The 27033-nt window shown below is 36.1% G+C and overlaps 1 protein-coding gene across 2 annotated transcripts in view; it reads right to left on the reverse strand.

The window, feature by feature from the left end:
* The window catches only part of LOC306858683 (cadherin-like and PC-esterase domain-containing protein 1), a 51769-nt gene that overhangs the window by 5818 nt on the left and 18918 nt on the right, over positions 1-27033 (reverse strand). For both annotated transcript variants that reach the window (XM_079399325.1, XM_079399326.1), the window contains 10 exons: positions 26174-26304; positions 25976-26051; positions 25647-25811; positions 24817-24921; positions 24423-24574; positions 23595-23644; positions 23272-23458; positions 20652-20820; positions 3622-3739; positions 2550-2686 (listed from right to left, as the gene is read on the reverse strand). In XM_079399325.1, the coding sequence (XP_079255451.1) occupies positions 2550-2686; positions 3622-3739; positions 20652-20820; positions 23272-23458; positions 23595-23644; positions 24423-24574; positions 24817-24921; positions 25647-25811; positions 25976-26051; positions 26174-26304 (1290 nt within the window). The remainder of the gene's footprint in view (positions 1-2549; positions 2687-3621; positions 3740-20651; positions 20821-23271; positions 23459-23594; positions 23645-24422; positions 24575-24816; positions 24922-25646; positions 25812-25975; positions 26052-26173; positions 26305-27033) is intronic.

A 27033-nucleotide genomic window follows, 5' to 3' on the forward strand; every position in this document is an offset into this window, starting at 1 on the left:
AAAATGCATAAATTTAAGTGTGTATCATTTTAAACATTTGTCCATAGTACCATTAACTTTTTTTTTCTTTCAGGAAAAATCCTGGAAAATCTGTATAGCTTCAAATAGAAGTTCTTCAGGTATATTTTTATGGTAACACTCTACAAAAAGGTTCCATTTGTTAAGATTAAGTGTGTACAACATTAACTAAAAATGATTAGGTAATAAAAATACAACTATTCATTGTTAGTTCATGTTCAATTCCAATAAATAATATTAACAGATAAAACTTATTTTTAATAATGTATATAATGTATTTGTAAATACTGAAATTGACATTATGGTTAATAAATTAATAAATGCTTTATTTCATTTTTCATTATATATATTTTTCATTGTTAACAAATAGAACTTTGTGAAGTGTAAGTCAAGTATTTTTATAATGAATACTGCATATTTATAGTATTCGGCTGGCATAAATCTTAGAAAATTAAAATATTTTTTATTTAAATCAGTGATAGAAAAATTAAAAAGAATGTAAAGTATTATATAATGAATGCTGTATACCACATATATACGTGTGTGTGTGTATTATATATACGTACATACACACACACACACACACATATACACAAACATGAGGAAATGAAATAACACAATTGTATCATTATAAAAGGCAAAAGACACAATAAAGCCTTTTGAGATCACAGTCGCCACGAAGCACTTCACAAGAGTCTAATAAGTTTGGATGTTCATCTGTGTGCGCACTTTTGGCTAAATCACAAGATCTCAGGGAGCGGGCATTGGCTGAGATTGTGATCTGCAGATATGCTCACAACATTAAGGACACATATTTTCAACAAGAATTCAGAAGTTGCACTCATGTCATTCCAAACATACAATTATCAAAAGAATCGTCCATAGCACTTTTTTGTCTTTTTTTAACTCTCATTTTATGTTAGTAGATGTACAAGTTCTCTTTAAAAATTTATTTTGTACTGGAAACGTAACAGTATACAAGTTTGGAAAGACAATGTGAACTCCAAACAATACATAAGGCTGTCTCCAGAGATGGAATTAACGTGAAACAAACTCATGCATATAACTCTAGACCTTGACAATCTAAAGCTCTTTTATTTGAAAATCGTTCCTGAAGAGTCCCTTTTTTCCTGTTGAATGGGCTCGCAGTCAGAGGACTGTGGTTTGTCTATAGCGAGAGCTCGGGCCCTTGTGTAATGTGGCCATTTGTTTGTGTCAGATCTGATCTTGTGAGTCTTAAATCGAGACAGGGTGGAAAGAGTCATGCTGTGAGGATGAGCGCTGAAGGAGTGTTTGAAGCAGGAACAGACTGTAGGTTTGGCACACAGCTTTGAAAACCCCCGCTGGGCTTTAAGCAATAATTTAAAAACAACCTAAAACACAGGAGGTGTGCAGATCACATCAAGAAAAAAAAATTACAATAAAATTATATCTATCGCCAAACACTGGGGAGTATTGGTTTTCTTCTTCAGAAACTCTTTCCCTCTTTTTCCAAAGGAATTCACACTACCCATGTGTGCACATATAAAAGCAGCAGTGTAATTGAATCAAGTGGTCAGCTGTAGATGAAGCTCATCACCTGCTGTTAATCTTTGATAAACAGCTGCTCATTGCCACTGGAACTTCAATGCTATTTAAGCTGCCTGCCTTTAATTTATTCCTCAGTACTGTATATACACACATATGGCACAGCTGCATACAGTCCTGGAAAAATGAAGCTAGTTTAAACAGTTGATTCAAACTGACTAATGCTAACACTTACAATAACTTCCATTAATGACGCATTAATATATTGTTCATTTAAACACAAATATATAGTAGCCTCAAAAAATATTGAAACTACCGTTCAAAAGTTTGGGGTCAGTATGAATATTATTTCAATTTTTATTCAGCAAGGATGCATTTAATTCATAAAAAATGTCAGTAAAGACATTTACAATGTTACATAAGATTTTTATTAAAAAAATGCTTTTAAAAAACTTAATTGAAAAACTCTCTACTCATCAAAAAATCCTGACATGTTTCTTGCACACCAAATCAGCTTATTAGAATGATTTCTGGAGAATCGTATGATATTGAAGACTAGAGCAATCACAAAAATAAGTTACTTTTTAAAATATATTAAAATAGATAAGATTGTAATAATATTTCACAATTTTACTGTATATTTGATTACATTGTTAAATAGCTATGATTTGTTAAGCATTATATAAACATTTTTGTTAAGGTTATTATGGGAAAATGTGTATTATGCCATTTCAATCATAAAGTGATGATGCACACACTCTCAAAAATATAGGTACAAAAGCTCTCTCTGGGGCAGTAACTTTTCAAAAGGCACTAATATGTACCATTTAGGTACAAGTATGTACCTTTGAGGTACTATTATGCACCCTTTAGGGATAAATAAGGTACAACATTTTTTTTTGAAAGGGTACCATCCCAGTGACAGCTTTTGCACCTTTTTTTCTGACAATAAAGCTCTGGTATCGATTTCATTTTTAAAATGCTTTCGGTTTCTGGATCCTTACCTTCCGGTCCATCATGCAGGTTTGCAACTGAGATTGGTCCAGTAAGGGGTGATAACAGCTGTCGGGTTGCCAGGCGACCTCTCTCCAATCACAAGTCCTGTTGTCTGAACAGCTCAGGCATGGGACAACCCAGCGACCTGAAAGAGATGGAAATTTACTCTCTATATAGTGCATTATACTAAATTTCCATGACAGCACATACTCAAATTACAGCATTCACAGGTCATTCATAGTGGGGTGAATCTCTGTGAAGTTTTAAAGTCTTATACAGCTGTATGTCAAAAGTTCAGCATAAAATGATGAATCAGGTGGGAAACTCCAGCTAGACATGATTACCTCATTATGCCAATTTCAAACAGTCCCCTGCATGGCACAGTACACTATTTGTGGCAAATATGCATCTTTTCTCTCTTACACACGCTGACACACACACAAAGTGAGTAACTCCATCTTAAACAGTTAAAGAAGATTCTCACTGACTCTGATGTACACCCTGCTGAGAATAACCTTTTTACTTTTATAGCACTGACTGAACCGTCCTCTGAACCCTAACCTAGTGGTTTTAAATCTAAGCAGCAGCTGAACACTCACTCACAGAATTGAAACCTGCAGAGGAACAACTCTCTCAGAAAACCTGTATGAAGTGATTATATTCCGCCATAAAGTCAGCATGAAGGTCCTAACCTTATAATTGAGCAATGATTCAACTCAGGCAATGAATCAGTGCATTATCACACTGTAAAAGGAGACACATAAATTACCGAACTCTTGAGTTCACTTGCAAACCTTTCCCATCCTCTAGTGGAGCGGCTAATAAACCGTGAATATCCTGCTAATATAGCCAAACACATGACAAACTACTTTGCAACTGAAATATATGGTTTAAGGGCCAACATCATCTTTTATACAGGAGGAAAAATATGCGGAAAATGTATAATCTGTCCACAAAACAGACAACGACCAGTTTGACTTACGATCTTGCATATAAAAAACAGAATTGTAAATCTTACAGCAAGTTTTGGATTCAAATTTCAAACTACAAGCCCATGATCAAAACCTGGAATAAACCTACCAGGTTCATCTCCTGAGAGACAAGGCCGAGGTGAGGCCTGGGCCTCTTCTGAAGATCTCGTCCCAGGAATGGGCTCCAAACCACAGGGCTGATCTGGTCTGACCACCAGGCCACAGTCCTGCTCAGATAAAGTGAGAAAAGAAAGAGAAACAGGTTAGCTTTGAGTCTGGAACGCCATTCTGAAAAAACAGTTGCACTCTTGTGATAAAATTTTACCACTCAAGACAATAAAATTACTTTTTGACAAGTAAAGATGGAGTCGTTTCAAAGTTTCTGTAGCTTTTTTCACCCTCTTCGCTTTCATGGAGTTCCTCACAGACAAATTAAAGCAGGCGCGCCACCCGATGCCTGCCCTACGGCCTTGCCCCTTGTTAGGGGTCAAGGGTCAAACAAACCCAACAGGCTAAATGACAACATCAAGCCTGCTCCGCCGACCCCCGAGGTCCCTCACGGGAGCCATCGGGTCTGGCTCCACTTCAGAAGACCGGCTCTTCGTTCGCTCTTTCATTTGCCCCCTTCCTTAGCACTTTGCACAGGGGCTTCTCGAAGCCACGTAACATTCCCCAAGTTCCCGCCGCTGTTCTCGACAAAGTGCCACAAGACAACTTAACAGGGATTTTCTTGTTCGTACCTGCACACAGTGTGTGCGTGCAAACACGAGTAACCTTTTGATTCTGAGCAGGCTGGCATAAATCAGCAGGTTAGTCCGAGCCCGGCGGAAACCGCCTAGCACTTTCAGCATCAGAGTCGGCGAAAAGTTAGCATCCCTCCGGAAAGGAAAATGCGTATAATTAATTCACAAGGAGGGCAAAATAACATGAAAGAACAAAACCCCTTCATTTTATCTCCCTCATCTGTCATTTTTCCATTCCCCAGAGAAGAAACTATGGAATCAAGAGTTTCATCCAAGGTCAGGTACTCTCAGGATGGTTTAGCAGGGGATCCAGCGAATGAACTTTCAGATGATACATTCTGCCTCTATATCACCAGAGAATAATGAATCAGCTGCATCTGGTTAATGAGGGTTTCACAAAACCAGTATGAATGAGTGGACATGAGAGACAGAACAGATGTCAAAAACAAAACAGTTGCTGAAATGAAATGTGACAGCATTTATTAATTCACGTTACTCATTTAACAGGTTCTGTGAAACATTTTGTGTGCAATTCATTTACTATTTGCTTTACAAACAGAAAAGATTACCACTGCCATATATTTTACTGACATGAAATTTAGGGATGTTAAGGATATTTATACTCTATATTATTTAGATACAAAAGTAAAAAATTAAAGACTAAAATTGATTTGAAATGCTACAAGTGAATTTAAACCTCACAAAATTCTAATATATGAAAAATTGATGCATGACTGAGATTACACTTATTTTATTATTAAATAATATATTATTAAATATTAAATTATAAATGCAGCATAGTTATTTTTAAAGATGCACAATTTAATATCCAGTATTGACATACATTCACATTATACTTACTCTACCAATTTTTTCCATGTTTTAAATTTATTAAAATTACAATAAAAACAGTAATATTGTTAAATATTATAACAATTTAAAATAACTGTTTCTATTTTAATGTATTCCAAAATTTTTATTTATTCCTGTGGTGTCAAAAGTACTTTTAGCAGCCATTACTCCAGTCTTCAGTGTCACATGACCCTTCAGAAATCATTCTAATATGCTGATATGCTGCTAAATATTTTTTTAATTATTATTGGTACTCAATAATTAATAATGCTTCTTTCATTGTTAATGTTGTAAACAGTTTTTTATTTCTTGATTCTTTGATGATACAAAAATTCAAAAGAACAGTAAAAAGAAATATTCTGAAACACTATAAACGTCTTTATTGCCACTTCAGATGAATTTTATGTATCCTTGCTAAAGTGTTAATTTCTTTAATAATGTGACACTGAAGTAATGGAGTAATGGCTGCTGAAATTCAGCTCTGCCATCACAGAAATTAATTAAATATTAAAAATACATTCCAATAGAAAACAGTTATTTTAGATCGTAGTAATATTTCACGTTTTTACTGTATTTGTGATCAAATAAATGTAGCCTTGGTGAGCATAAGAGACTTTTCACCAACATAAAAAATTACTTTTGACTGGTAAAAATTTGTTCAGTGAGACACTTTTTTTAAAATAAGTTTTTCATGCATTCAATGCATGAGTGCATTTTTTAGAGTGAGTGTGTGTGTGTGTGTGTGTGTGTGTGTGTGAACATTTAAGCTCTGAAAGCACTCGTGTTGATTACAGGGATCAGAGACCAACAGCAACGGCAGTGTAATCTCCACTGATCAAAGTGAATAACCCGCGCTGCTAGAAAAGCCAGGATTACTGCCATACATCAGACCGTGCTCTCAGCGGCCACCACGGTCAAGTCTCTGCCTTAGAACCAGCTCTCACAAACCACGAGAACCCTCTGCTTAGCTCTTATCTTTAAAAGTTTGTTTCGAGAGAGAGAGTCTTAAGCCCTCTGAGAGTAAGGACACATAGTTAAGAGGGCTGTTTTAATAAGCCGCCATTGGCGACAAAGCCCTCAGCTGTAATGCAAAGAAAGACATAAAAATTTACAAGCAGGAGATTAGCAGCTTTCTGTCGGGATCAAACATGTAAAACCATTCCAGTAGGATCAAGTGGTCCTCTATATGGGATGAAATTAAAGCAAATGCTAGTTGAAATGAAACTTTGAAAAATGACAAAAGTTGAGGTAAAGGGAACATTCTTACTTTAGATATTTTTGATTTATTTCTTCTTTTTCCCATTTTAACAAATGTAACAATTTTGCAGCTCATCTCAAAAAATTTTTTTTTTTTTTTTGCAACTGCGAGCTTACCTTAAATTCTGACGTTTTCCCTCAGAATTGCGTGATATAACTAAGAAATATAGCCTTTTTTCTCAGAATTGGACTTGCGAGTTTCTCAATTCTGAGAGAACCAAGTCAGAGGAAAACAATTGCAAGAAAAAAAGTGTAAATTGCGAGAAAAAAGTCAGAACTGAGTTTATATCTCGCAAATTCTGACTTTATATCTCACAATTGTGAGTTTATATCATGCAATTGAGAGAAAAAAAGGCAGAATTTCAAGATTTTTTTCTGTAGAAATTACATCATGAAATAACCTTTTGTTAATTTTTGCCAATCTTTGTAATAACAATAAAATCACTGAGTCCATTTTTAAAAGCTTTCTTCAAAAGTTACCTTTTCCTCTTATGGCCTTATAAGCAGGTGAAGTAACGGTGACATTTTTACAGGTCAGTGTGCGACATCCAGCCAACAAAGAGACTTAAAAACTGGTCAATAAGATGATGTATTTGTTGCATGCTTACCTCAACACTAATCAATGCAACAACAAAAATGTAATTAAATCAGGTGCATTGTGAGAAGTGCTGTACAGATGTCCCATCTGGTCATTGAAATAAAGCCTTTGTTATGAAAGACCGAAGTGGCTTTACCCAGAGTGTTTAATGTAATCCTGTGGATTGTAATCCTGTAGAACTGTCATGCTGTCAGCCAATCCCTCACGCTATAAGACAAGCTACTGGTTTCATTTCAGTTAGGATGGAGAGCAACGGAAGCAGCATATGCTGAAGGCATCAAAAAGCTTTGTATGAAAGAATATAAAGGAGGTCTTCTGACTGGATCCTTTAATCGGCTAAGAGAACAGAAAGAGGTTTTATTTAGTGTAACTTCAAAAGTGTAAATCTAGCATTCACATTTAGCAAATGAAAGATCACAGACCACGAGGGATAATATTCTGAATGAATAAATAAAGAGAAAGTAAATAAAATAAAAAGAGCATTTCCAAGAGGGTCCTCATATCATTGATGCCCAGGGCCTAGTTTAGCCATTTTTATGGGTTAAGTGAAAAAAAGTTCCTTAATTTAACACATTTCCGGTGTTTACAGTGTAACAATTATTTTTGTGTGTCTCTTAGAAGAACCATGGACCAAATGACTGAATCATTCACTAGGAAGAGGAAGCAAGAAGCAATTTGATATACCTTCATATTCATAGTATATGACTGTTTGTCAAACTGTCTCGGGCTCTGCTCTGAAGCTCTATGTCTCCACACATAAACATACACGAACACACACAGATGGATGCAATCATAGGTGGCAGATCCAAGCCAAACAGCTCATATAGCTTTTGGAAAACAGTATAAACATGTTCTTATAAGGTCAGGTTATCTGAAGAGGTGCTTTACTCCACATCTGGACTCTGTTTTCATACAGTAGATCTCTATTAGAGCTGAATTCACACTTATGGAAGTGAGCAGATCAATCTGAGGCAATATAAAAAGACTTCACTTGAGTGAGGATCTGACTCAAATCCACTGAAGAAAGCCTGTTAACTTTGCATTCAATTCACAAAAATAGTGCATCTCGGTAGTGGTATAACACCATACTAGTCATACTGTTCTAGAAGTATGCAATGCATTACGTATAAAGTGCATAGTATGCAAATTTTCTGTAAATGCAAGAAAAAAAGTTAATACATCCAAACTTTTAAACCAGTGTTATTTTAGCAACATTCAGACATAGTTTTTATTAATAAATCTGTTTTTATTTTATATTTTCAATTTTGATTTTAAAGTTTTAGTATTTTTTGTAAGTTTTATTTTTTTGTATTTGATTTTATGTATTTTATTGTATTTTTTATTTTATTTGTTTATTTTATGTTTACTTCAAGTGACCAAAATGTTGTTGCTGTTTTTTGTTTGTTTGTTTTTTGGTTTATTTATTTTAATTTTAATTTTATTTTAATAAGTTTTTTAATAATTGTAATTTTATTTCAGTTTTAGTTAACTATAATAACCTTTTAAACAAAACTGGATTTATAATAAATAATACAAAATATGCTATATTCCATTTGACAAACAGCTTTTTTTCTGGCCCCATAGACTCATAGTGAACTAATGTGACCGTTAATAATATATAAGTCTGTATCTGATATGAGATCAGTGGATTCCACTAATACAAACCACATGAGTGCACACACAATCACACAGAATATGTAATTACTGATATTTGCAACGGTCTTCTGAATAATCATTGGATATGCGGACTGTAAATGCTGTCCAGGCCGGGCTGAACTGTAGGGCAGGGGTTCAGGGGTTCATCAGCAGTCAGTGTCAGCATCTGCTCTGGGAGGTTCAGATCTCTAAAATACATCTGCTCTGGGAGGTTCAGATTGTTTAATGTAATACTGACAGCTGCTGACGGAGGTTTGGGGTTCACGTCTTTGAACACTGACGTCGACGGCTCAGTTTTTTACTGAAGTGGTGTTCAACAGCTGTGGTTCTGACAAATTTGAGTCGTAATGGAAGATGACAGCTGGAATCTGGTGTCAAGTCAAGCTCTATTAAAGGATCTGAGCAATCAAAATGTACATCCATCATCTACAGAAGATACAACACAAGGATGCAATGTAAAAATTCTGTATGACAGTAAAATTCTGAATGTGTTTATTTCCTTTCTGTGTCAGTCATAACTGTTGGCATGACAAGTGTTGGAATTGCAGATGAAAAAAATAAAAAAAAGTTTCTTTCTTTTGTTATTAATAATTATATCCTATTTAAAATGATAAAAAATATAACACAAATGAAACCTCAATGGGAAAAATAAGAAACAATTAATACAATTTTTGTGATTAGAAGAAACATTTAAAACATTTTGTTTCATAAAAATGTTATATTTGTATTTTATTATTATTATTATTATTAGCAGTAGTAGTAGGTTATAATAATAATAATAAGAAGAATGTAATGTTATACATTTACAGTTATATATTTGTATTATTTCTATTTATATAATTATAGTTATTTTTATCACCTCATTCAAAATAAAGCAATTTTACATTTTTCTCTTATTATTATTTATATTCTATTTATAAAAATCAAACGATAATAATAACATGCAAAAAATAAATAAATCAAAATTTTGAAAAACAAAAGCTATACATAAATTATTTTTTATTTTGTAATATCTTATTTTCTTATAATTTTTGGTGATTAAAATGACACATTTTATAAAACATTGTATTTCACAAAAATGTCCTTTATATTTTATATTATTGTGTAATAATAATAATAATAATAATAATAATAATAATAATATATTTCATTATTCATTATTTATATTTTTGTTAATTATATTTATATAATACTATAGTATAGTATTTATCGATTACTTTCATTTCATCTGCTTAAGTAATTTGAATAATTAAATGCGTCATGGCACTCTGTATAATAATAAAAGAGTGTTGATTGTCTCCATTGCCCCGGTCTGGCCTATTTATAAGTTCGCTGTCTCCCTTCTCTCTTCTGTTTCTCTCTAACTTTTTCCTCTTTCTCAGGCGAACTGTGGAATCAGATAAGCATTTACTAATTACAGTGAGGAAATGAGCAGAAGTCAAAGCTGTCAGTCTCATCTTTTCAAAACACACACACTAGCTTCCTCTGTAATATGACACAACCCTGTACCACCTGCGACACACTCATGGCCCCCGTTCCCACCGCACGCACGCACGCGCACACACACACTCGCGCGCACACGCACGCACACACACACACACACACAGGCACTAAAAGTCAAAAGCACACAGCTTGGCTTTAATCAAGAGATCTGTCTGTCCTGTTAGGAGTAGAGGCAATTGGACACAGACTCACAGGCACAGCTGCTCTAACTTCACCGATCTGTCTCTCGGTAGGAGAGCTGAAGAACGAAAACAGGCCTGAGTTATTCAGGAATGTGAGTGTGAGATTTAACGGCGGGAAATTTCCTGTCATTGAAGACAAATTGGACTAAGGTCAAAAATGCTGCATCTAGAATGAATCACTGCCAAAGTAGATCTTTCTTTTACTGACTGGAGCAAAAAAAAAAAGTCTGTAATACCTGGAAAGAGCTGTTAACATTCTCATTCATCTCAATGACAGGTTTTCTAGGCATGCATCTGTTCATGTTTTTTATGTATTTAAATAAATACACAATATATACCAAAACAAACAAGCAAACAAAACACATATGCACATATGCACTTCGGTTTGGGGTCAGTAAGATTATTCTAAGTTTATTATGCCCACGCCAAGGCTGCATTTATTTGATCAAAAATACAGTAAAAATTGTGGAATATTATTACAATTTAAAATAACCATTTTCTAAATGTAATTTATTCCTGTGATGCAAAGCTGTTTTTTGCGATACAAAAAACGTTCAGCATCATTACTCCAGTCTTCAGTGTCACATGATCCTTCAGAAATCATTCAAATATGCTGAATTTGGTGCTCAAACATTTCTTATTATTAATGTTGAAAACATTTATGCCTAAAATTTTTGTGGAAACCATGATACATTTTTTTAAGGATCTTTTGATGAATAGAAATTTGAAAAGAACAGCATTTATTTGAAATCTTTTGTAACATTATAAATGTTTTTCTTTTTATGTGATAATAAATAAATAAATACTGACTCAACTTCTGGGTATTTATTTATTCAAATAAATAAATACAAAATTAAATTAAATTAAATTAAAATATGAAAACAGCAAGTTAAGGTCCACACATTTTTATCCGCGAAAGAGCACACAAACTTAAGCATAGTAAAGTCTACTGACCGCGCTAACAGTGGACCGCCAGCGTTTTTGTTACTGTGAAATAATTGGGCCGCTGAACCACAAAAGCACAAGGCAGAGCAGGAAGCAGTTAGTTTCTGAGTGAGACTGGCAAACAGCATTTAGCTGGATTTCTCTTTAACGGGGACTGATTGAGAACAGAACGGATACATTTACTCAATTCTCTGGTACAAGTGAGCTGATTAGGTACATAGCAAAAAGTGGGCTGTGGCCAGACCGCAGAACTGTTCAATGAAAACCAGCAATCAGGTCCAAAATTTACCACATGGCTTCACATTTCTTAACTCTGGATCCGTGGGGAATGTGTCTCAGGCCCTAAACCAGTTTCCCCATCTTGCCTGGTACCAAATTTCTACTGTAGACCAACAGCGGCCCCCAAAACACATTCGGACACTTAAAGGGACACTTCACCCAAAAATTAAAATTAAAAGTCATCATGTATACTCACTCTTAAGTTGTTTCAGACCTGTATGAATTTCTTTTCTATGCTGAATATAAAATAAGATATTTTGAAGAATATGTGTAACCAAACACTTTCTGGTCCCCATTGATTCCATAGTATTTTTTCCATAGTATGGAAGTCAATAGGGACCAGCTACTGTTTAGCTACCCACATTCTTCAAAATATCTTCTTTTAGGTTCAACAGAAAAACACTTAAATATGTGAACGTCATTGCATTAGATAATATAACATTATACATAATATAACAGAGCCAGTTCCTCTCAAGGTTACACAGGTGTGCAACAAAAAAAGAGTGGAAACAGTGTAAAAAAGTGTTGAGTCTCCTTGACTCAGCGATCAGATACCAGATATGAAATCACCAAATAGAGAGGAGAGCTTGTTCTCTGATTTATTTCTGGCCTTAAAGTCCTCAAACAGTAGTAAGAACACGCAGTGCATATTCTAACACAATCATTTGGAGAAGTGCGTGCTTGTGCATTCACTGTCCTGCGGCCGCTATGACCCAGATGCTGCTGTAAGAGGTTAATCCCTGATCTGACAGACTTCAAAAGCAGAGCTCCCGACCACGCGCACATATGGACCACTACATAATCTCTTCGATTCCACCCCGGATCCTGATGGAGCAAAGAAAGGTCCCAAGACCCAGTGTGAGTGCTTGAGATGGAGGAAGTGAAAAAAATAAGATTTTAGTGCATGAGAGGGAAAGAGAGAGATGAAAGGTGTGTGGGTGGGTAGATGGGTTCAGGAGGTCTCGCCTGTCTCTCCCAATATCTCCACCTCCATCAATCATCCCAATCAAAACCTTCTGTCATCACCTGATTGAAACCGGAGTCAAATCATGCAGAAAGAACACTAAAGAATGAAGGATTAGCAAGTTTGTTCTAAGAGTACAGGATAGCAAGTGTTTGCAAGCCAGTTAAAATAAATAAAAAATAAAAATAAATCTAAAAAATAAAATACCAAATGGTAATGTCCAAGTATTTAAAAAATAAATAAATAAATAACTGATAATAAAATAAAACTAAATAAAAAGGTTTCTATATGAATACACCTTTATAACTGAAACAGAGATTGAGAAGGATTAGACATAAAATGGTAACAAAATGTGCTTTTGAAAAGAAAAAATAATATATATATATATATATATATATATATATATATATATATATATATATATATATATATATAAAAAACGACGCGTTACATTGTAAAACAGGATATTAATTGGATACAAATATATAAATACAAAATAAATATAAAATAAAATCAAACAAAAACAAATGAATATGAAATGATAAAAAAGGTTAAATAATATGCAAAAGTATATCAAATAAAAATAAAATGTGACTTTTTTTTTGACAAATCAGGTCAAATGTTAGCCCTTGAAAACTTTAGCAGCCATAGTTTTAAACAAAATAGTTCAAACAGTCATTGTTAATACAAGAACCACTGTTATCAGTATAATTAATGTAAATCTTGGTAAATTGGTAGATACCATAGCTAGCATGGTAAATTTTTATATGCGAGACGTTATCTCTTGAATTTAGTCACATGACCAACAGCTGTGTTTGTGACCCTTGGACAATAACAACGAAAACCTCTTTCCTTAATCAGATCTGCAGGAAAACAGTTGTATCTTATTAAGATTGTGTGAACGTGGCACACTATGTCAAATTGGCATTTCCCCTAGCGGGTGATAACTCTGTCCAGCACTAATAAGGCCAATGAAGTCTGTCATTGTGGTCATTTGCTCTCTGTGGTGAGCTAGCCAGCTCCAGATGTGCGCAAAAGACTATGGGTAGCAATCCGATTGCTCTCTGATGAGCAACATATGTAGTTTCCTCTACAAAATAGGATTGGGGCTCCTGGTGGAGGATCCTCCAAACTGGTGCACTTCAAAGTGGGATTAAGAGTTCATGACAATGTGAGGAAATGAGCACTTTACTCTCTATCGCCATAGCAACTGGCAAGGTATGCATAATGATCATAGTTTCTTTGAGTTTTGAAGAGAGGTGGAAGCATCGCATAAGCAGGTGACGTAATGGTCAGACAGAATCCGCGAGAAACAAGTTGGTCAAGTATAACAATACTAGTACAAGCACATTACAGAGGAATTTAGAAAATCATCCATGCCTCATTAACTTTACTCTGAGTCTCTTTACAGCTAAAATTAAGATCAGATTCAGGTGATCCATTTATAAGCGGACAGCGCTAAATACAGGTTTAAAAGCGGTCCAAAATGTTTTGCTACCCAATCAATCATACTACAGTCGAAGTAGCCGAAATAAATGTTACTACACTGTATTTGTAAGCAATTACATTAACCTGGGTAAAGCAAGTGTTTGGATACTTCTGATTTTCACCTGGTCAATAATAAAAGCCAAAAACAAAACAAAAAAGGACTAACTGCTAAGCTACAACTTCTATGGTATTGCAGAAGTCTGCAAGTATTTTAACCAAACAACAGAACAAAGTCGTGACGTATTGTCAAGTATGGTGACCCATACTCGAAATTGGTGCTCTGCGTTTAACCCATCCAAGTGCACACACACAGCAGTGAGTAGTGAACAAATGCACACACACACACACACCGTGAACACACACCCGGAGCAGTGGGCAGCCATTTATGCTGCGGCGCCCGGGGAGCAGTTGGGGGTTCGGTGCCTTGCTCAAGGGCACCTCAGTCGTGGTATTGAGGGTGGAGAGAGCGCTGGACATTCACTCCCCCCACCTACAATCCCTGCCGGCCGGGGACTCGAACCCGCAACCTTTCAATTACGAGTCCGACTCTCTAACCATTAGGCCACGACTTCCCCAAAGCATAACAAAAACAAACAAAAACCACAAAAAATAAATAATAATTTCAGGTGCTGAGCCATTTGAAGATTCATAAGAAAAACAGTATAAAACAAACAAACAAACCAAGACAAGACAAAAACAAAATAAAAAACAAAACAAAAAAGCTAAGCCACAGCTGCTTTGGCATTAACAACCAAGAAGTTTAAAAACACTACACAAACTACAAAAAACTAAATTAAAACAAAAAATCCCAACAAACTAACTACTGCTAAGTCACAGCTCCTATGGCATTACTACAGAAATCAAAAAGTATCTGAACAATTCAATACAATGTGTGTGTGTGTGTGTATACAGTGCATTTTTTATTACTGCAGGATTCTGCAAGAATTTGAAAAAAAAAAAAAATCAAAACAAAAAACAACACACATACACAAGGTTCAGATGTAGAGCAAGTTGAAAACATGAACAATATAAACAGACAAACCGCTACTCCATTCATACTCGATTCTGCAAGTACTGAGAGAAAAAAATACTATTTTCATGTTCAATGCCATCATTAGAATCTCCATAATTGTCTTTGGTATGTTTGTTTTCACTACAAGATGAAAGCAGGAATTCACATAGGAAGACAGAGAAGGAACATGCATGTATGTGACTCAATACATTCATACAACCCTTTGTGGGTGGGAGTAATAACTGTTTGCATACCTGCCATCCTGACTGTGTCGTCTTCAACTAATTAAAAATCAAATTGCCCCAACAATCAGGCAACATTCTGCATTAGCCTGACAATACAGTGGCCAGAGACACTCGAGAGGACTTCAAAGCCCAGCAGGGTGAATGGAGCTTGTGTTTGGTAGGGGGTGCTGGTGGTCCTCAACCCCCCCGCCCAGTTTACAGACACCCAGCTCTGACCATCATGGTACTCTTGCTGACCCATTGAGGTGGAGGGGGAAGAGATGAGAGAAAAACATGAAAAGAGAACAGATGATAGAGCACTTGGTAGGGGAAAAGAGTCCAGGTGGTTTTTGGGAGTTAGTTAAAATCACACAATCACATACTGAAAATCAGTTCCCAGTATTTGGTTTCTTGAGCAGCAAATCAGCATGGAGTAATGATGCTGAAAATTCATCAGTGTATTTTCAGCATCACTGATGTGAAATGTGAAATGTGAAATACTGGAATGAATTACATTTAAAGTATATTAAAATAGATTATTATTTATTATAAATGTTTTATTATAATTAGTTATTATAAAGTATTTCACAATAAACAGTACTTTTCAATTAAACAAATCCTGCCTTGGTAGCATAAGATACGTCTTTCAAAAATCTTAAAAAAAAACTTACTGACACCAAATTTTTGAACTGTGATGTATATTACTATTACACAATTTTTGTATACATTTATATCTTCTTTAAAGACAGAAAAAAATACAATAATTGTACTTCTGTTAAAAGTCACACTGAATTTAATTTAGACATAAATTATCTGTCAAGAATGCCTAATTTCATCATCTTATGCTGATGAGAGAGATTTGAACTACACGATTCAAAGCCAAATCATATAAATGTTAAAAAAGTTAAATATTGTAATTGAACATACTAACTCTGCAGCCCTATTGAAAACTGAAATTTATACGGGTTTTTCCTCTTTGTCCTTACGTTGAGGTCAGACAAATCATAAAAAAAATTTTTTTTTAAAATTAATCAGATTGTCCAACTCGTGCCAGTTTCCCTACAGAAAAATCCCAACAGAATCCTAACAGACCATTACATCCTTTAGCACTTCATTGGTTTTATAAGCCATATAGCATTGAAACGGTCACACTATTTTAAAAAGACCTCATCTGTATATTTACAGTGCCAGGGTGACACAGAATATGTCCCTTCTCCTAATTACCAACTCCATAAAGCCAGAAGACTCCATACACACACCAATGTGCCAAACACGCTGTGGTGCACTTCCCAGCTGGAGAGGACTTTAGGAACCAGGGGTCAGCTGACTAACGACAACACCAGACAAAGGCCCTCAATACCCACAGAAATAACAAGAGACAGACAAACTCGCTTTAACTGCTTCAGAATAGAGAGAATGAAGTAACAATAAACATACCAGAATAACTGATGTTCATGTTTCAAGCAACAAATGAATAGCTTTCAGGCTTCAAATATGGATGCAAAAACACCATAAATGAATCATAAAGGCTATATGCCACTTGCCTTCTGAAGCCATGAACTCTTAAAAATAAAAGTTCTTTATTGGAATTGATGGTTCCATAAAGAACCTTTAACATCCATGGAACCTCGACTGCACAAAAAGTTCTTTATAGTGGAAAAAATGTATTTGGATTCTTCAAATGTTTGTAACATGAATTAAAATGTAACATTATCACTTTCTTTCTTCTGCAGAAGGCAAAAGAAGATATCTAGAAGTCAAACAACACTAGACCCCACTGACTTTCATTGTATGGACAAAAAAAAAAGAAGTTTTTTTTTTTGTGTGTTTTGGTTTGAAATACATCAGGCTAAGTAAGTGAAATTTTCTTTTACTGATCCAATCACATATGCTAATCTAATTGCTTTGGCATCAGAGAGTTTAAAAAGTGCTTGTTTGTCTCTGCAGAGCTTTTGATGGATGCTGAGGGTCCTAATGGCAAACAGAGTGTGTGTTGAGAGGGAGGGCAGATGGTAGACGTGCATGTCAACATGCTGTAGCTTCAAAAGAATTCCTCTGCACTGCCACCTTGCCTCCCCTGTCCCTTCTGCGCTAATGTTTTCCACAGTATTCCGTTTAAGGACGAACAGAGAGACGTCCTGAGTGTCAGAATATGGGTGTCTTTGCAGCTGCGGCATGAACCAAATGTGTTTATATGATGCCGTGTCAAGTTAAAACCAGACCCATGCGTTTAGTTTCATTGCTGTCCATTGCTTGTGCGAGCTGCTCCTTAGAAGTCAAGAAGGATTGTGGTGTAAAAAGACGCGCATAAACAGTTGGAAAGAATTAAAGTCTCTTGCATTGTTTTCCCTCAAGACCACCCTATGTGTTTTGGCGTGAGTTAGAAATATAAAAATGGAAAACGAAAGTGTTTACTTCAGATTTTGCTACAATTGAGTTTCAGGAAAGTTCCTTAAGTAAAATATCTACATATAAATCAACCAAACAGCCGGCAACAAGCCAATCTGCTCCGTTATGTCTGAATGTCACCTCGAGGCTTGAAAAACACCCATCATGTGCAGGGGAAACGCTCCAGATCTCTAAAACAGCATTGTGGCTTCTGCTCAGAAAAAAAAAAAAAAAGCAAGCTTCCTACTTCAAATCCATTCCATCACAAGCTATGTCAACACTGAGCGGAGAAGAAACAGAGGAACTACGGAACAAAACCGTTGAACCATTATTCAAAATATTTTTTCATACAGGTCAACAAAGTGCATAATTGACTAAATTAAGTTTAATTGGAGAAAATGTCATGTATTTTCTATAATCATTATTTTAAAGGTAATACATTAATCCATAAAAAAAGTGTAATTATGTATACAAAAAAGCAAATACAGTATAAATAAGTGAATGAATGAAGAAGTGTATTGTGAACATAAGCTTTCCAGCAGGTTGTTTTCAAAACGGTGAATAATTCATCAAGCTTAACGCTTGCATTTATTTGCTAGATGAGGTCAGGAAGTCCTGTGTGTATTAATGAGGCACACATGGTGCTGAAAGAAGTGACACGTACAGATATCTTTTGGTCACTTGTCAACAGAAGGCTGCTTTCTGACTATACCCATGAGACTGCTAGTCAGAAAACACTGATGCTGCTTATGGTTTTCAGATCGTGTCCCTGATGCACAAAGAGAAGAGTTATGAATGTGTTTGCCTCGCTGTAAATAAGGCCTCAGACAACCTTTTGATTGGTCTTTGAAGGGAAACGTGATAAAATGCTCGATTTCCAGCCCATACTCCTCTCTAGGGATCAAGGGATAAATGAAGGAATGTTGGATGTAAAGAAGGATCGGTTTTCAAATCTCAATCCTCATACACATTGAAGACCGATATGAGTCTTCAATACAAGCCACAGTCTCACCAGTTGGTCCGACTGATGCTATTCCAGACACACAATCAAAAACATACTGATGAAAATGATTTTGTGGAGAAGTAAATACTACAAAAAAACAAATGTAATTTCTGCATTAATGTTTTAATCCTTGCCTGAACTAAATTATTTACAGTAAACTCTATGTTAGTACTCAATTTAAGCTCGTAGAAATTAAAATGTGAACTTATAAGTATATTTTACTTGTAATTGTTTCTTATGTTTACAAGGATTCTTTAAAGCTCCTTTTCCACCGCAGGAACTTTACCCAGGAACTAGGGACTTTGGGCTAGTACTCAGTGTGTTTCCACCGCAGGAACCAGGGTCTAAATAAAGTTCCGGGTACAAATTTGCCCCTCAGAAAGTACCTGCTCGTGAGGTAGTACTTTTTCAAAGGTCCGGAACTTTCGGGGGCGGGACTTGGGCGCTGAGCATGCTGATTGGATGGGTTCACACAGGACTGTATTTCAACCACCATATTCGCATAATTTTTTGAAATATTACTGTTATTGTGTCATGAAATGTAGTTTTAAAAGTATTTCAGGCAGAGAATGTAGTAGTTTAAAACTCAAATCTGTGGTTTATTTATGAAAACAGCGCCTATTTGAAAAATGCTTTAATAGCATGCTTTTTTCCAGTGCTATATTGTTTGAGGATATTTTATAAACTGTGACTGAGTGAAATGTACTTGAGTATACTTATTGATTTTTCAGTAAATCAGAGGTAATTTCCATTAGTTTATTTAACTGTTGTTTAAAATCAATATCACATTTGTAATCATGCTTATTTTTAAACGGCACCCTTCTTGTGATTATAACCATATGAAACGTAAATATATAAATTTTCTGCCCCCATATCTTGAATTTTAATAGACTGAATCATGCAGTGAAAGAAGGCTCTCTAAATGCACACGTGCATTGTTTAACCCGCTTCATCACCACTTAGGCTATGTGTGCACTCCAAAGGTGATTTGTTTGGTTTTTGCAAAATATTCAATATTGTCAAATTGCACATTGTTAAAACAACAATTACGATATTATAGCAGACGATATATATCGCACACCCCTATTTTGAAGCTCTGAATCTTTATAGAAAGCACTCCAGTAACTCTCACTTATTTACGACGCTTGAGACAGAAAGTGGTTGATGCTCTCTGAAGCTCCAACCAAACAAAGATGCATAAAAAAAATAAAAAATAAAAATGTTTTGCTTGTAGTGTCTCACCTTAAGTAATGTGGTATAAACATATGTAGGTAAATATTGGTGAATATAAATAGAAACTATTCAATAATTTCCCAATTTCAGACATAAATATATGCACACACACACACAACACGAGTCAACACTGTGTGACAGAAACCTGCTGTGATCCACTATAACTGTGAGTCTCTGATCAGCGCTATCAGCTTGCACTGAAACCTGAACATCCACGAGAACAAAAAAAAAAGTGCCGGAATGACTCTGGAGTCATCCGTGATTTTGGATGGAGTGAATCCAAGATGGAAGTCGGAATCTTCAAATTGAGAGTTTCTTGGTTCAGAACCAGTTCTAAAGACTGTACTGCATTAAAAATTATATGAAAAATATCCACACCTCCTCTTGTGGGCTATAAGAATCTCCAGGGCTTAAAATAATTTAGGAATGTAACAAACTTCATAAGCAGGCTGACAAATTCCTCTTAGACAGATGTGTGTGTTAGTGTTCAGGGGAGGAACTGGTGAGTGTGTGTGTGTGTGTGTGTGTGTGTGTGTGTGTGTGTGTAAATTTGTATAATGACACAGGTATTACAAGGTGAAGGTGACTTTTCAGGACATTGACCCATGTCCCCACTTTTCAAAATGCTTATAAATCATACAGAGTGAGTTTTTTTGGGGGGAAATGCACAAAGTCTCCTGTGAGGGCTAAGTTTAGGTGTAGGGTAGGTGTAGGGCAATAGCACACACAGTTTGTACAGTAAAAACCATTACACCTATGGGATGTCCCCACTTTTCACAAAAACAAACGTGTGTGTGTGTTTGTGTGTGTACCTGCACAAAGCTGCACAGCACATACTCATCAAACATTGGCAGACTGGGCCTGCTTTCACGGTATATGTGCAGAGTGTATATTGTCATGACGACGGGCTCGGCCTCTGATTCGTCCATCACCAAAATGTTGATTCTGCTGTTGCCCAGGCCAACCGGGTAGTTTGTCATCCTGAAGGAAACAGAGAAAAGTTCAGAGAAACTCGTACTTGATCGCATACTTGATCACATATGTGCACATACATACACACACACACACACACACTCTCACACCCTTCAATTTTGGGGTTATTAATGTCGTGACAGGGCAGGAGGATTACTGTGGATTAAAACTGGGTCCCAGCCAACAGCTGACCCCTCACTCATGGACAAATAAAGCTGTGCTTTCACAAAACCTTGAGAAAGGAGACCGCAAAGACTGCTTGACGGATCAGTCAACCTTTTGCTTACTGTGTGTAGAACTATTAACTTTTATTAACTGTTTTGTCTTTCTCTGAAATTCTTTATTGTAAAAAAGAAAAAAAAAGAAAACTTGCAGTGGTTATATAAAGGAGTTATTTTTATGATCTAAAACATTACTTTCATGATATAATCTAATGGAGTCAGGCTGATTCAGTCATCAAAAATAATAACATTTTATAATATTTCATAGATTTGTATAAATGAATAAATAATTTCATGTAAATAAATAATTTTATGAAATAATTACAATTAAAATATTTAGTCTCGAATAATACCATTTATTTTAGACATCAAAATATTTTATAAGTTGCCTGACAAAACATGAGACATTTCATTAACAAACTGTATTCAGAATAATTCAATTGTTATAACTTTATATTTGAATATTAGATGCTATATCTATCTATCTATCTATCTATCTATCTATCTATCTATCTATCTATCTATCTATCTATCTATCTATCTATCTATCTATCTATCTATCTATAATTAAAATTATTATTAACATACACCTTCATTTGACTTCTCACTAATAGTTTAATTTAATTTTAATAATTTAATTTAATCTCTGATTTATAATAATTTATTTTTCATGTTATTTGGCGGCTACGCATAAAAAAAATTAAAATAAAATGATGCTTTACTGACTATACTTTTGTCGGAAAATAGTTTAATTTAATTTGAATACTTTATTTATTAGTGAGAGATTAAATTGATGACATTATTGTGGCCATGTTATTTGGTGGCTACTCTTTTTTTTATCATAAAATTTAAAAACCAATTAAATGCCAGATACTTCAGCCTGCTGTTGTAATCCTGGGTAAGGCTTTAAATATGTAAAAGCTTTTTTCCCCCGTGAGTATTAGAGATTACAGGCTGTAACAGAGTCAAATAGACAGTAATCAGGGATTTTAAATGTATGGGTGAGACTCGCCAGGCCTGGGAAAGCAAATTCAGAAATTAATCTGATAAATCAATCAAACAGTGAAGTGAGTTTGAGCTGACACATAAGAAGCCAGATCTGATTACTAAGAAAAGGCAACGACGGCACTACCGTACCGCAGACCCTTTGTTCATTGTTTCCCAGCTCAAGCTGCTGTGTTTTACAACACTGACTCACATGCCTGCTTAGCCCATACAGTCAAGATTTCATGTTTTTATCCACTAAACTTAATTTGTCAGGCTAAATTTGAACGCCACAGTATTTAATTCTACAATCTGGCAACTGAGTATGTGAAGTGACATTCATTCAGCCAAGTATGGTGACCCATACTCAGAATTTGTGCTCTGCATTTAACCCATCCAACGTGCACACACACAGCAGTGAACACACACACACCGTGAACACACACCCGGAGCAGTGGGCAGCCATTTTATGCTGCAGCGCCCGGGGAGCAGTTGGGGGTTCGGTGCCTTGCTCAAGGGCCCCTCAGTCGTGGTATTGAGGGTGGAGAGAAGTAAAGTCGTGACGTATTGTCAAGTATGGTGACCCATACTCGAAATTGGTGCTCTGCGTTTAACCCATCCAAGTGCACACACACAGCAGTGAGTAGTGAACAAATGCGCACACACACACACACACACACACACACACACACCGTGAACACACACCCGGAGCAGTGGGCAGCCATGCTGCGGCGCCCGGGGAGCAATTGGGGGTTCGGTGCCTTGCTCAAGGGCACCTCAGTCGTGGTATTGAGGGTGGAGAGAGCGCTGGACATTCACTCCCCCCACCTACAATCCCTGCCGGCCGGGGACTCGAACCCGAATCCGACTCTCTAACCATTAGGCCACGACTTCCCCAAAGGGGAAGGGGGAAAGGGACGTTCTCTGCATTTAACCCATCCAGGTACACCTGGAGCAGCGGGCAGCCATCAATGCGGCGCCCGGGGAGCAGTTGAGGGGTTCGGTGCCTTGCTCAAGGGTCTCACCTCAGTCGTGGTATTGAGGGTGGAGAGAGTGTTGGTTATCCACTCCAACCACCTACAATCCCTGCCGGACCTGAGACTCGAACATTCGAGAGAGCGCTGGACATTCACTCCCCCCACCTACAATTCCTGCCGGCCGGAGACTCGAACCCGCAACCTTCGGATTACGAGTCCGACTCTCTAACCATTAGGCCACGACTTCCCTGTGGTTATGCCATTTGCGTTTGGTTTACCTAGGTCCACGATGTTCGTCCAGGTGAATGTGGCAGTGTGGGCTGACTGGTTCTGGCCGGATTCGAACGGTGATCACATCAAACGGAACCTCGGCTCGATATTCCTTCTCCAACGCATTAAATGCTGGCATCAGCACCAACGGAGGGTCTGTGTACAACTGCCTCAGGTGGGGATCAACACACCTCCCTTGAAAACAGGAGCATTTAACAGTTTTATTTAATTTTCTTATTAAGTACAAACAGTTGGTGTTTTACAAAAAACAAATCAAATGTGTATTTGTAGTTCATACAGTCAGGCTAATATGTTACCACATGCTACTTGCCTTTTCTTGACAGCGGATCTGATGCCTCTGGACTCTTTGTGTTGTCCAAGCTGTTGGAATTACAGAAATCACAGCAATTTTTAGTAGGAAACTCAACAAGTGCTCTACAATGGTCTGTTAAATGCAGGTGATTGGTAGCATGGGACGTTAATAGATTTTTTTTTTCTCCAGGAATAGCAAAAGTGAGCCTTTCATGGCTTTTCCCTCTACTTTTTAACATATAAAAACAATCAGTGCTGGCTTAAAAAAGTGTCTTAATTTGTTTGAGAGGCAATCAATCATTCCTCATTGAAGTAAAATGCTTAAAGACCGTTATGTCATTGTGCAACGGAGTTGTGTCCTGGTTTGGATTCCAATCCAGCCAGACAGATGCAGACAATTTACTTCCCACCATCCAGCATACACACAAAACCAGTCATCACAGATACCAAGACCTTATACGGCTCAACAAATATTATATATTATATTAACAGAGAAAGATAGTGTGTGAGAGTGAGAAAACTAAAAACAAAATAAAAGGAATATATAAAAGACATCAGGAGGTTTGGGAATTATTGTGGGTGAAAGACTTTTTAAAATAAATGTTTTAACTGCACAGCAGGTAACCAAAAGCACCACAGGCTTAAATCAACAGGACACCACTAAGAATGACTTAGTATATAATATACTATATGTTTTGTATGATATTATCTCCGGACTATTGCAGGACTTTTGCATGCCTGCAGCATAACTCATCTCATCGCTGGAGAAAAATAAGGTTTGATGATATGATCTGGGGAATCTGCAAATGTGTCGTGTTGTGTAAGTGTGTGTTTGTGTGCGTGTAACCTTTCGGTCTGATGTTTTCTCGTGTAGTAAAGGCTGAGCTCTTGGAGCAAGGCCATGAGAGCTGGTCTCCATCCATAATCCTGTGCGCTGAGGGACTCTGTCTGGATTAGATCATGGTGGAGATCATCAGGAAGAGGAGATATAGGGTAGAGCTGCCAACACACACACGCACACACACTCGATTAATTTAACAGACAAAAATGCACAACAAGGACATGCAGGTTTATCATGTGATAATTTTATACGGTGCCTTTAAGTCTGATTTAACATTACTGTACATTAAATCAAATTCAATTAAATTTCAACCTGTTAGTCTATATAAACAAGCTTTGAAGTTATCAATATGCTATAGCTAATAAGAGTATCTTTAAAAGTGCATAAAATGTATCTTTACCAGCTGAAAGGGTCCTGGTCTCTTGAGGTGCTGATTAAATTGTCGCAATAAATGCATCTCATCTGGAGGCAGACACAGACTGTTTGGCCCTTCACAGTCACCGTACTGCATGACATGTTCAATAATAATGAAAAGCTATTGATACGCATTAAAAAATGAGAAAGAAATGGAACTAAATAAATACAAACTGACTGTTTGTAAAGCATGGGAAATGACTGATTTGACATTTTAATTCACTTTATTAAATGGGCCACATTTATGAAACACAAACAGAACAAATGTCTTAGCTAACCATTTATAAAACTGGATTGAAATGAATTGAATATATTTTCACCAGCTCCACCATTAAATAAAAAGTTGCTAAATTTACAAAGTACACAATTAAAATATAAAAGAAAATTCTATTTTCATTTTAACATCTAGTTTTCTGAAGAAAAATTCAACTATTTTGAAATGCAGGAATATCTGGAATTCTATTCTGACATTTATTTCTATAGGAAATGCACAAGTTTATTTGATAGCAGTGTATTTGATTGTAAATTAAAATGTATTATCATTAATAAAGCAGTTTTATTTTATATGGTGCAAGTTGCATCATGGGGCAAACATGTTAAGATTAGACTAACCAAAAACAAACTTTATCTTATTAAAACTTGTAATTTCTCTCTCATCAAAGAATAAATGAATCATATTTCTACAATAGCTTCAGTAACTGAAACATTTTTGAATGGGCTCACATCATTTCTTACATGCATTAAAAAAAATTATAAATTATATTGATTTGTTTACTAGCCTATGGTAATATCTGGAAAAACTGAAGTGCGTTTTACCTTTTGATTCTCTTCCTGTGTTCTAAATGGCAAGCTAAGCTCCACAGCCTCGCTGTTGCATGCTGGGAAAAGCAGTTTCAGCACATCCTCCAGCATATACTCTTTGGCTATCTGTCCATCAAAGTGAAGGTCCTTCATTCTGTCAAAATGTAGATCAGTCTGAAGCTGAGACAGAAAGAGAGCAGACAAATAATAAATGTAAATGTGTATTAATGTGCTGCCATCCAGTGGTCATATTGAAGACTTGCATGGGAGATCATCTACAGTTATAGTTATTTTTACACCTCTGTCCTCACCAAACAAAATTCAAAATGAGTATTTATTCTTACCTTCACCACCACTGGATGAAGAGAAGAGTTATTATAGTGCAATGAGAAGATCATTAACTGAAAACAAAGCAGACACCTATAAGAAAACCAAAACAAAAACACTTTTACACATTCAGGTTTATATAACAACAAATATGCTTTTTAAAAATGTACATAGAAATAGTTTTCTTTTTAAAAATGCAGGTGTATGTTTTTGACCTGGGTGAGGAGCTGCTCTTCTTTGTGGTTAATAGAGCAGCTTTCAGGATGTCACTGATGACGTGATTCATGTGCTCAATGGCCTGATGAGAGAGATCAGGACCCAGTCTTTCTCTAAAAAATACCTGCAACTGAAAGAAAGAAATCTAAATCAGTCTGACACAGTACATAAACTCACAGCTGAGAGGCAAACAGAGAGATCTCATTACTTCAGCCTCTCTAAACAGATTGAGCAGAACACTGCAATTTCTACACTACAACTACTGTTCATCAATACTGATTTAACACTGACAGACATGCTTACCTCTACAGCTGCAGATACAGCAACTAACACACAAACTCTCAAAAACCTGGACAAGAGATTTATCCTGTATAACTCCATAACAACTAGATGGTGACAAACCAACACTGAGACTTGTTGACAGTTAAAGGGTCACTTAAAACTTCATTTTCAATTGTTCATTTCTGGGTAAATCAGTTATATAGCTATAAAGTAACTATTTTGAAGTCAAAAACTGTTCATTCACCAATTAAGCTTACATACGGTTAATAATTCTGCATAGTGTTGGGCCTTCAGCTACATTTCAATGTTTGATTTTAAGAATGTTTGCGAGTACTACAATATTAGTATGTATGTTGTTAACTTTGTGAATGATTTATACACATACTAGCAACAACACAAAGTCATGCCAGAGAAACCTTTCCATTGTACAATAGGCAGATAGCGGAAGCTGATGAGCTGAGCTGAAAGATGATGAGAGAGTGCTACCATTAGATGGCAGCACAAGAACAATAGTCTATTACTACACATTACTACAGACAATGGGTAATACACTATGGAGATCAATTGATTTGTACAT

The sequence above is a fragment of the Barbus barbus genome (genome assembly GCF_936440315.1).
Source record: "Barbus barbus genome assembly, chromosome: 39".
Taxonomy (NCBI): domain Eukaryota; kingdom Metazoa; phylum Chordata; class Actinopteri; order Cypriniformes; family Cyprinidae; genus Barbus; species Barbus barbus.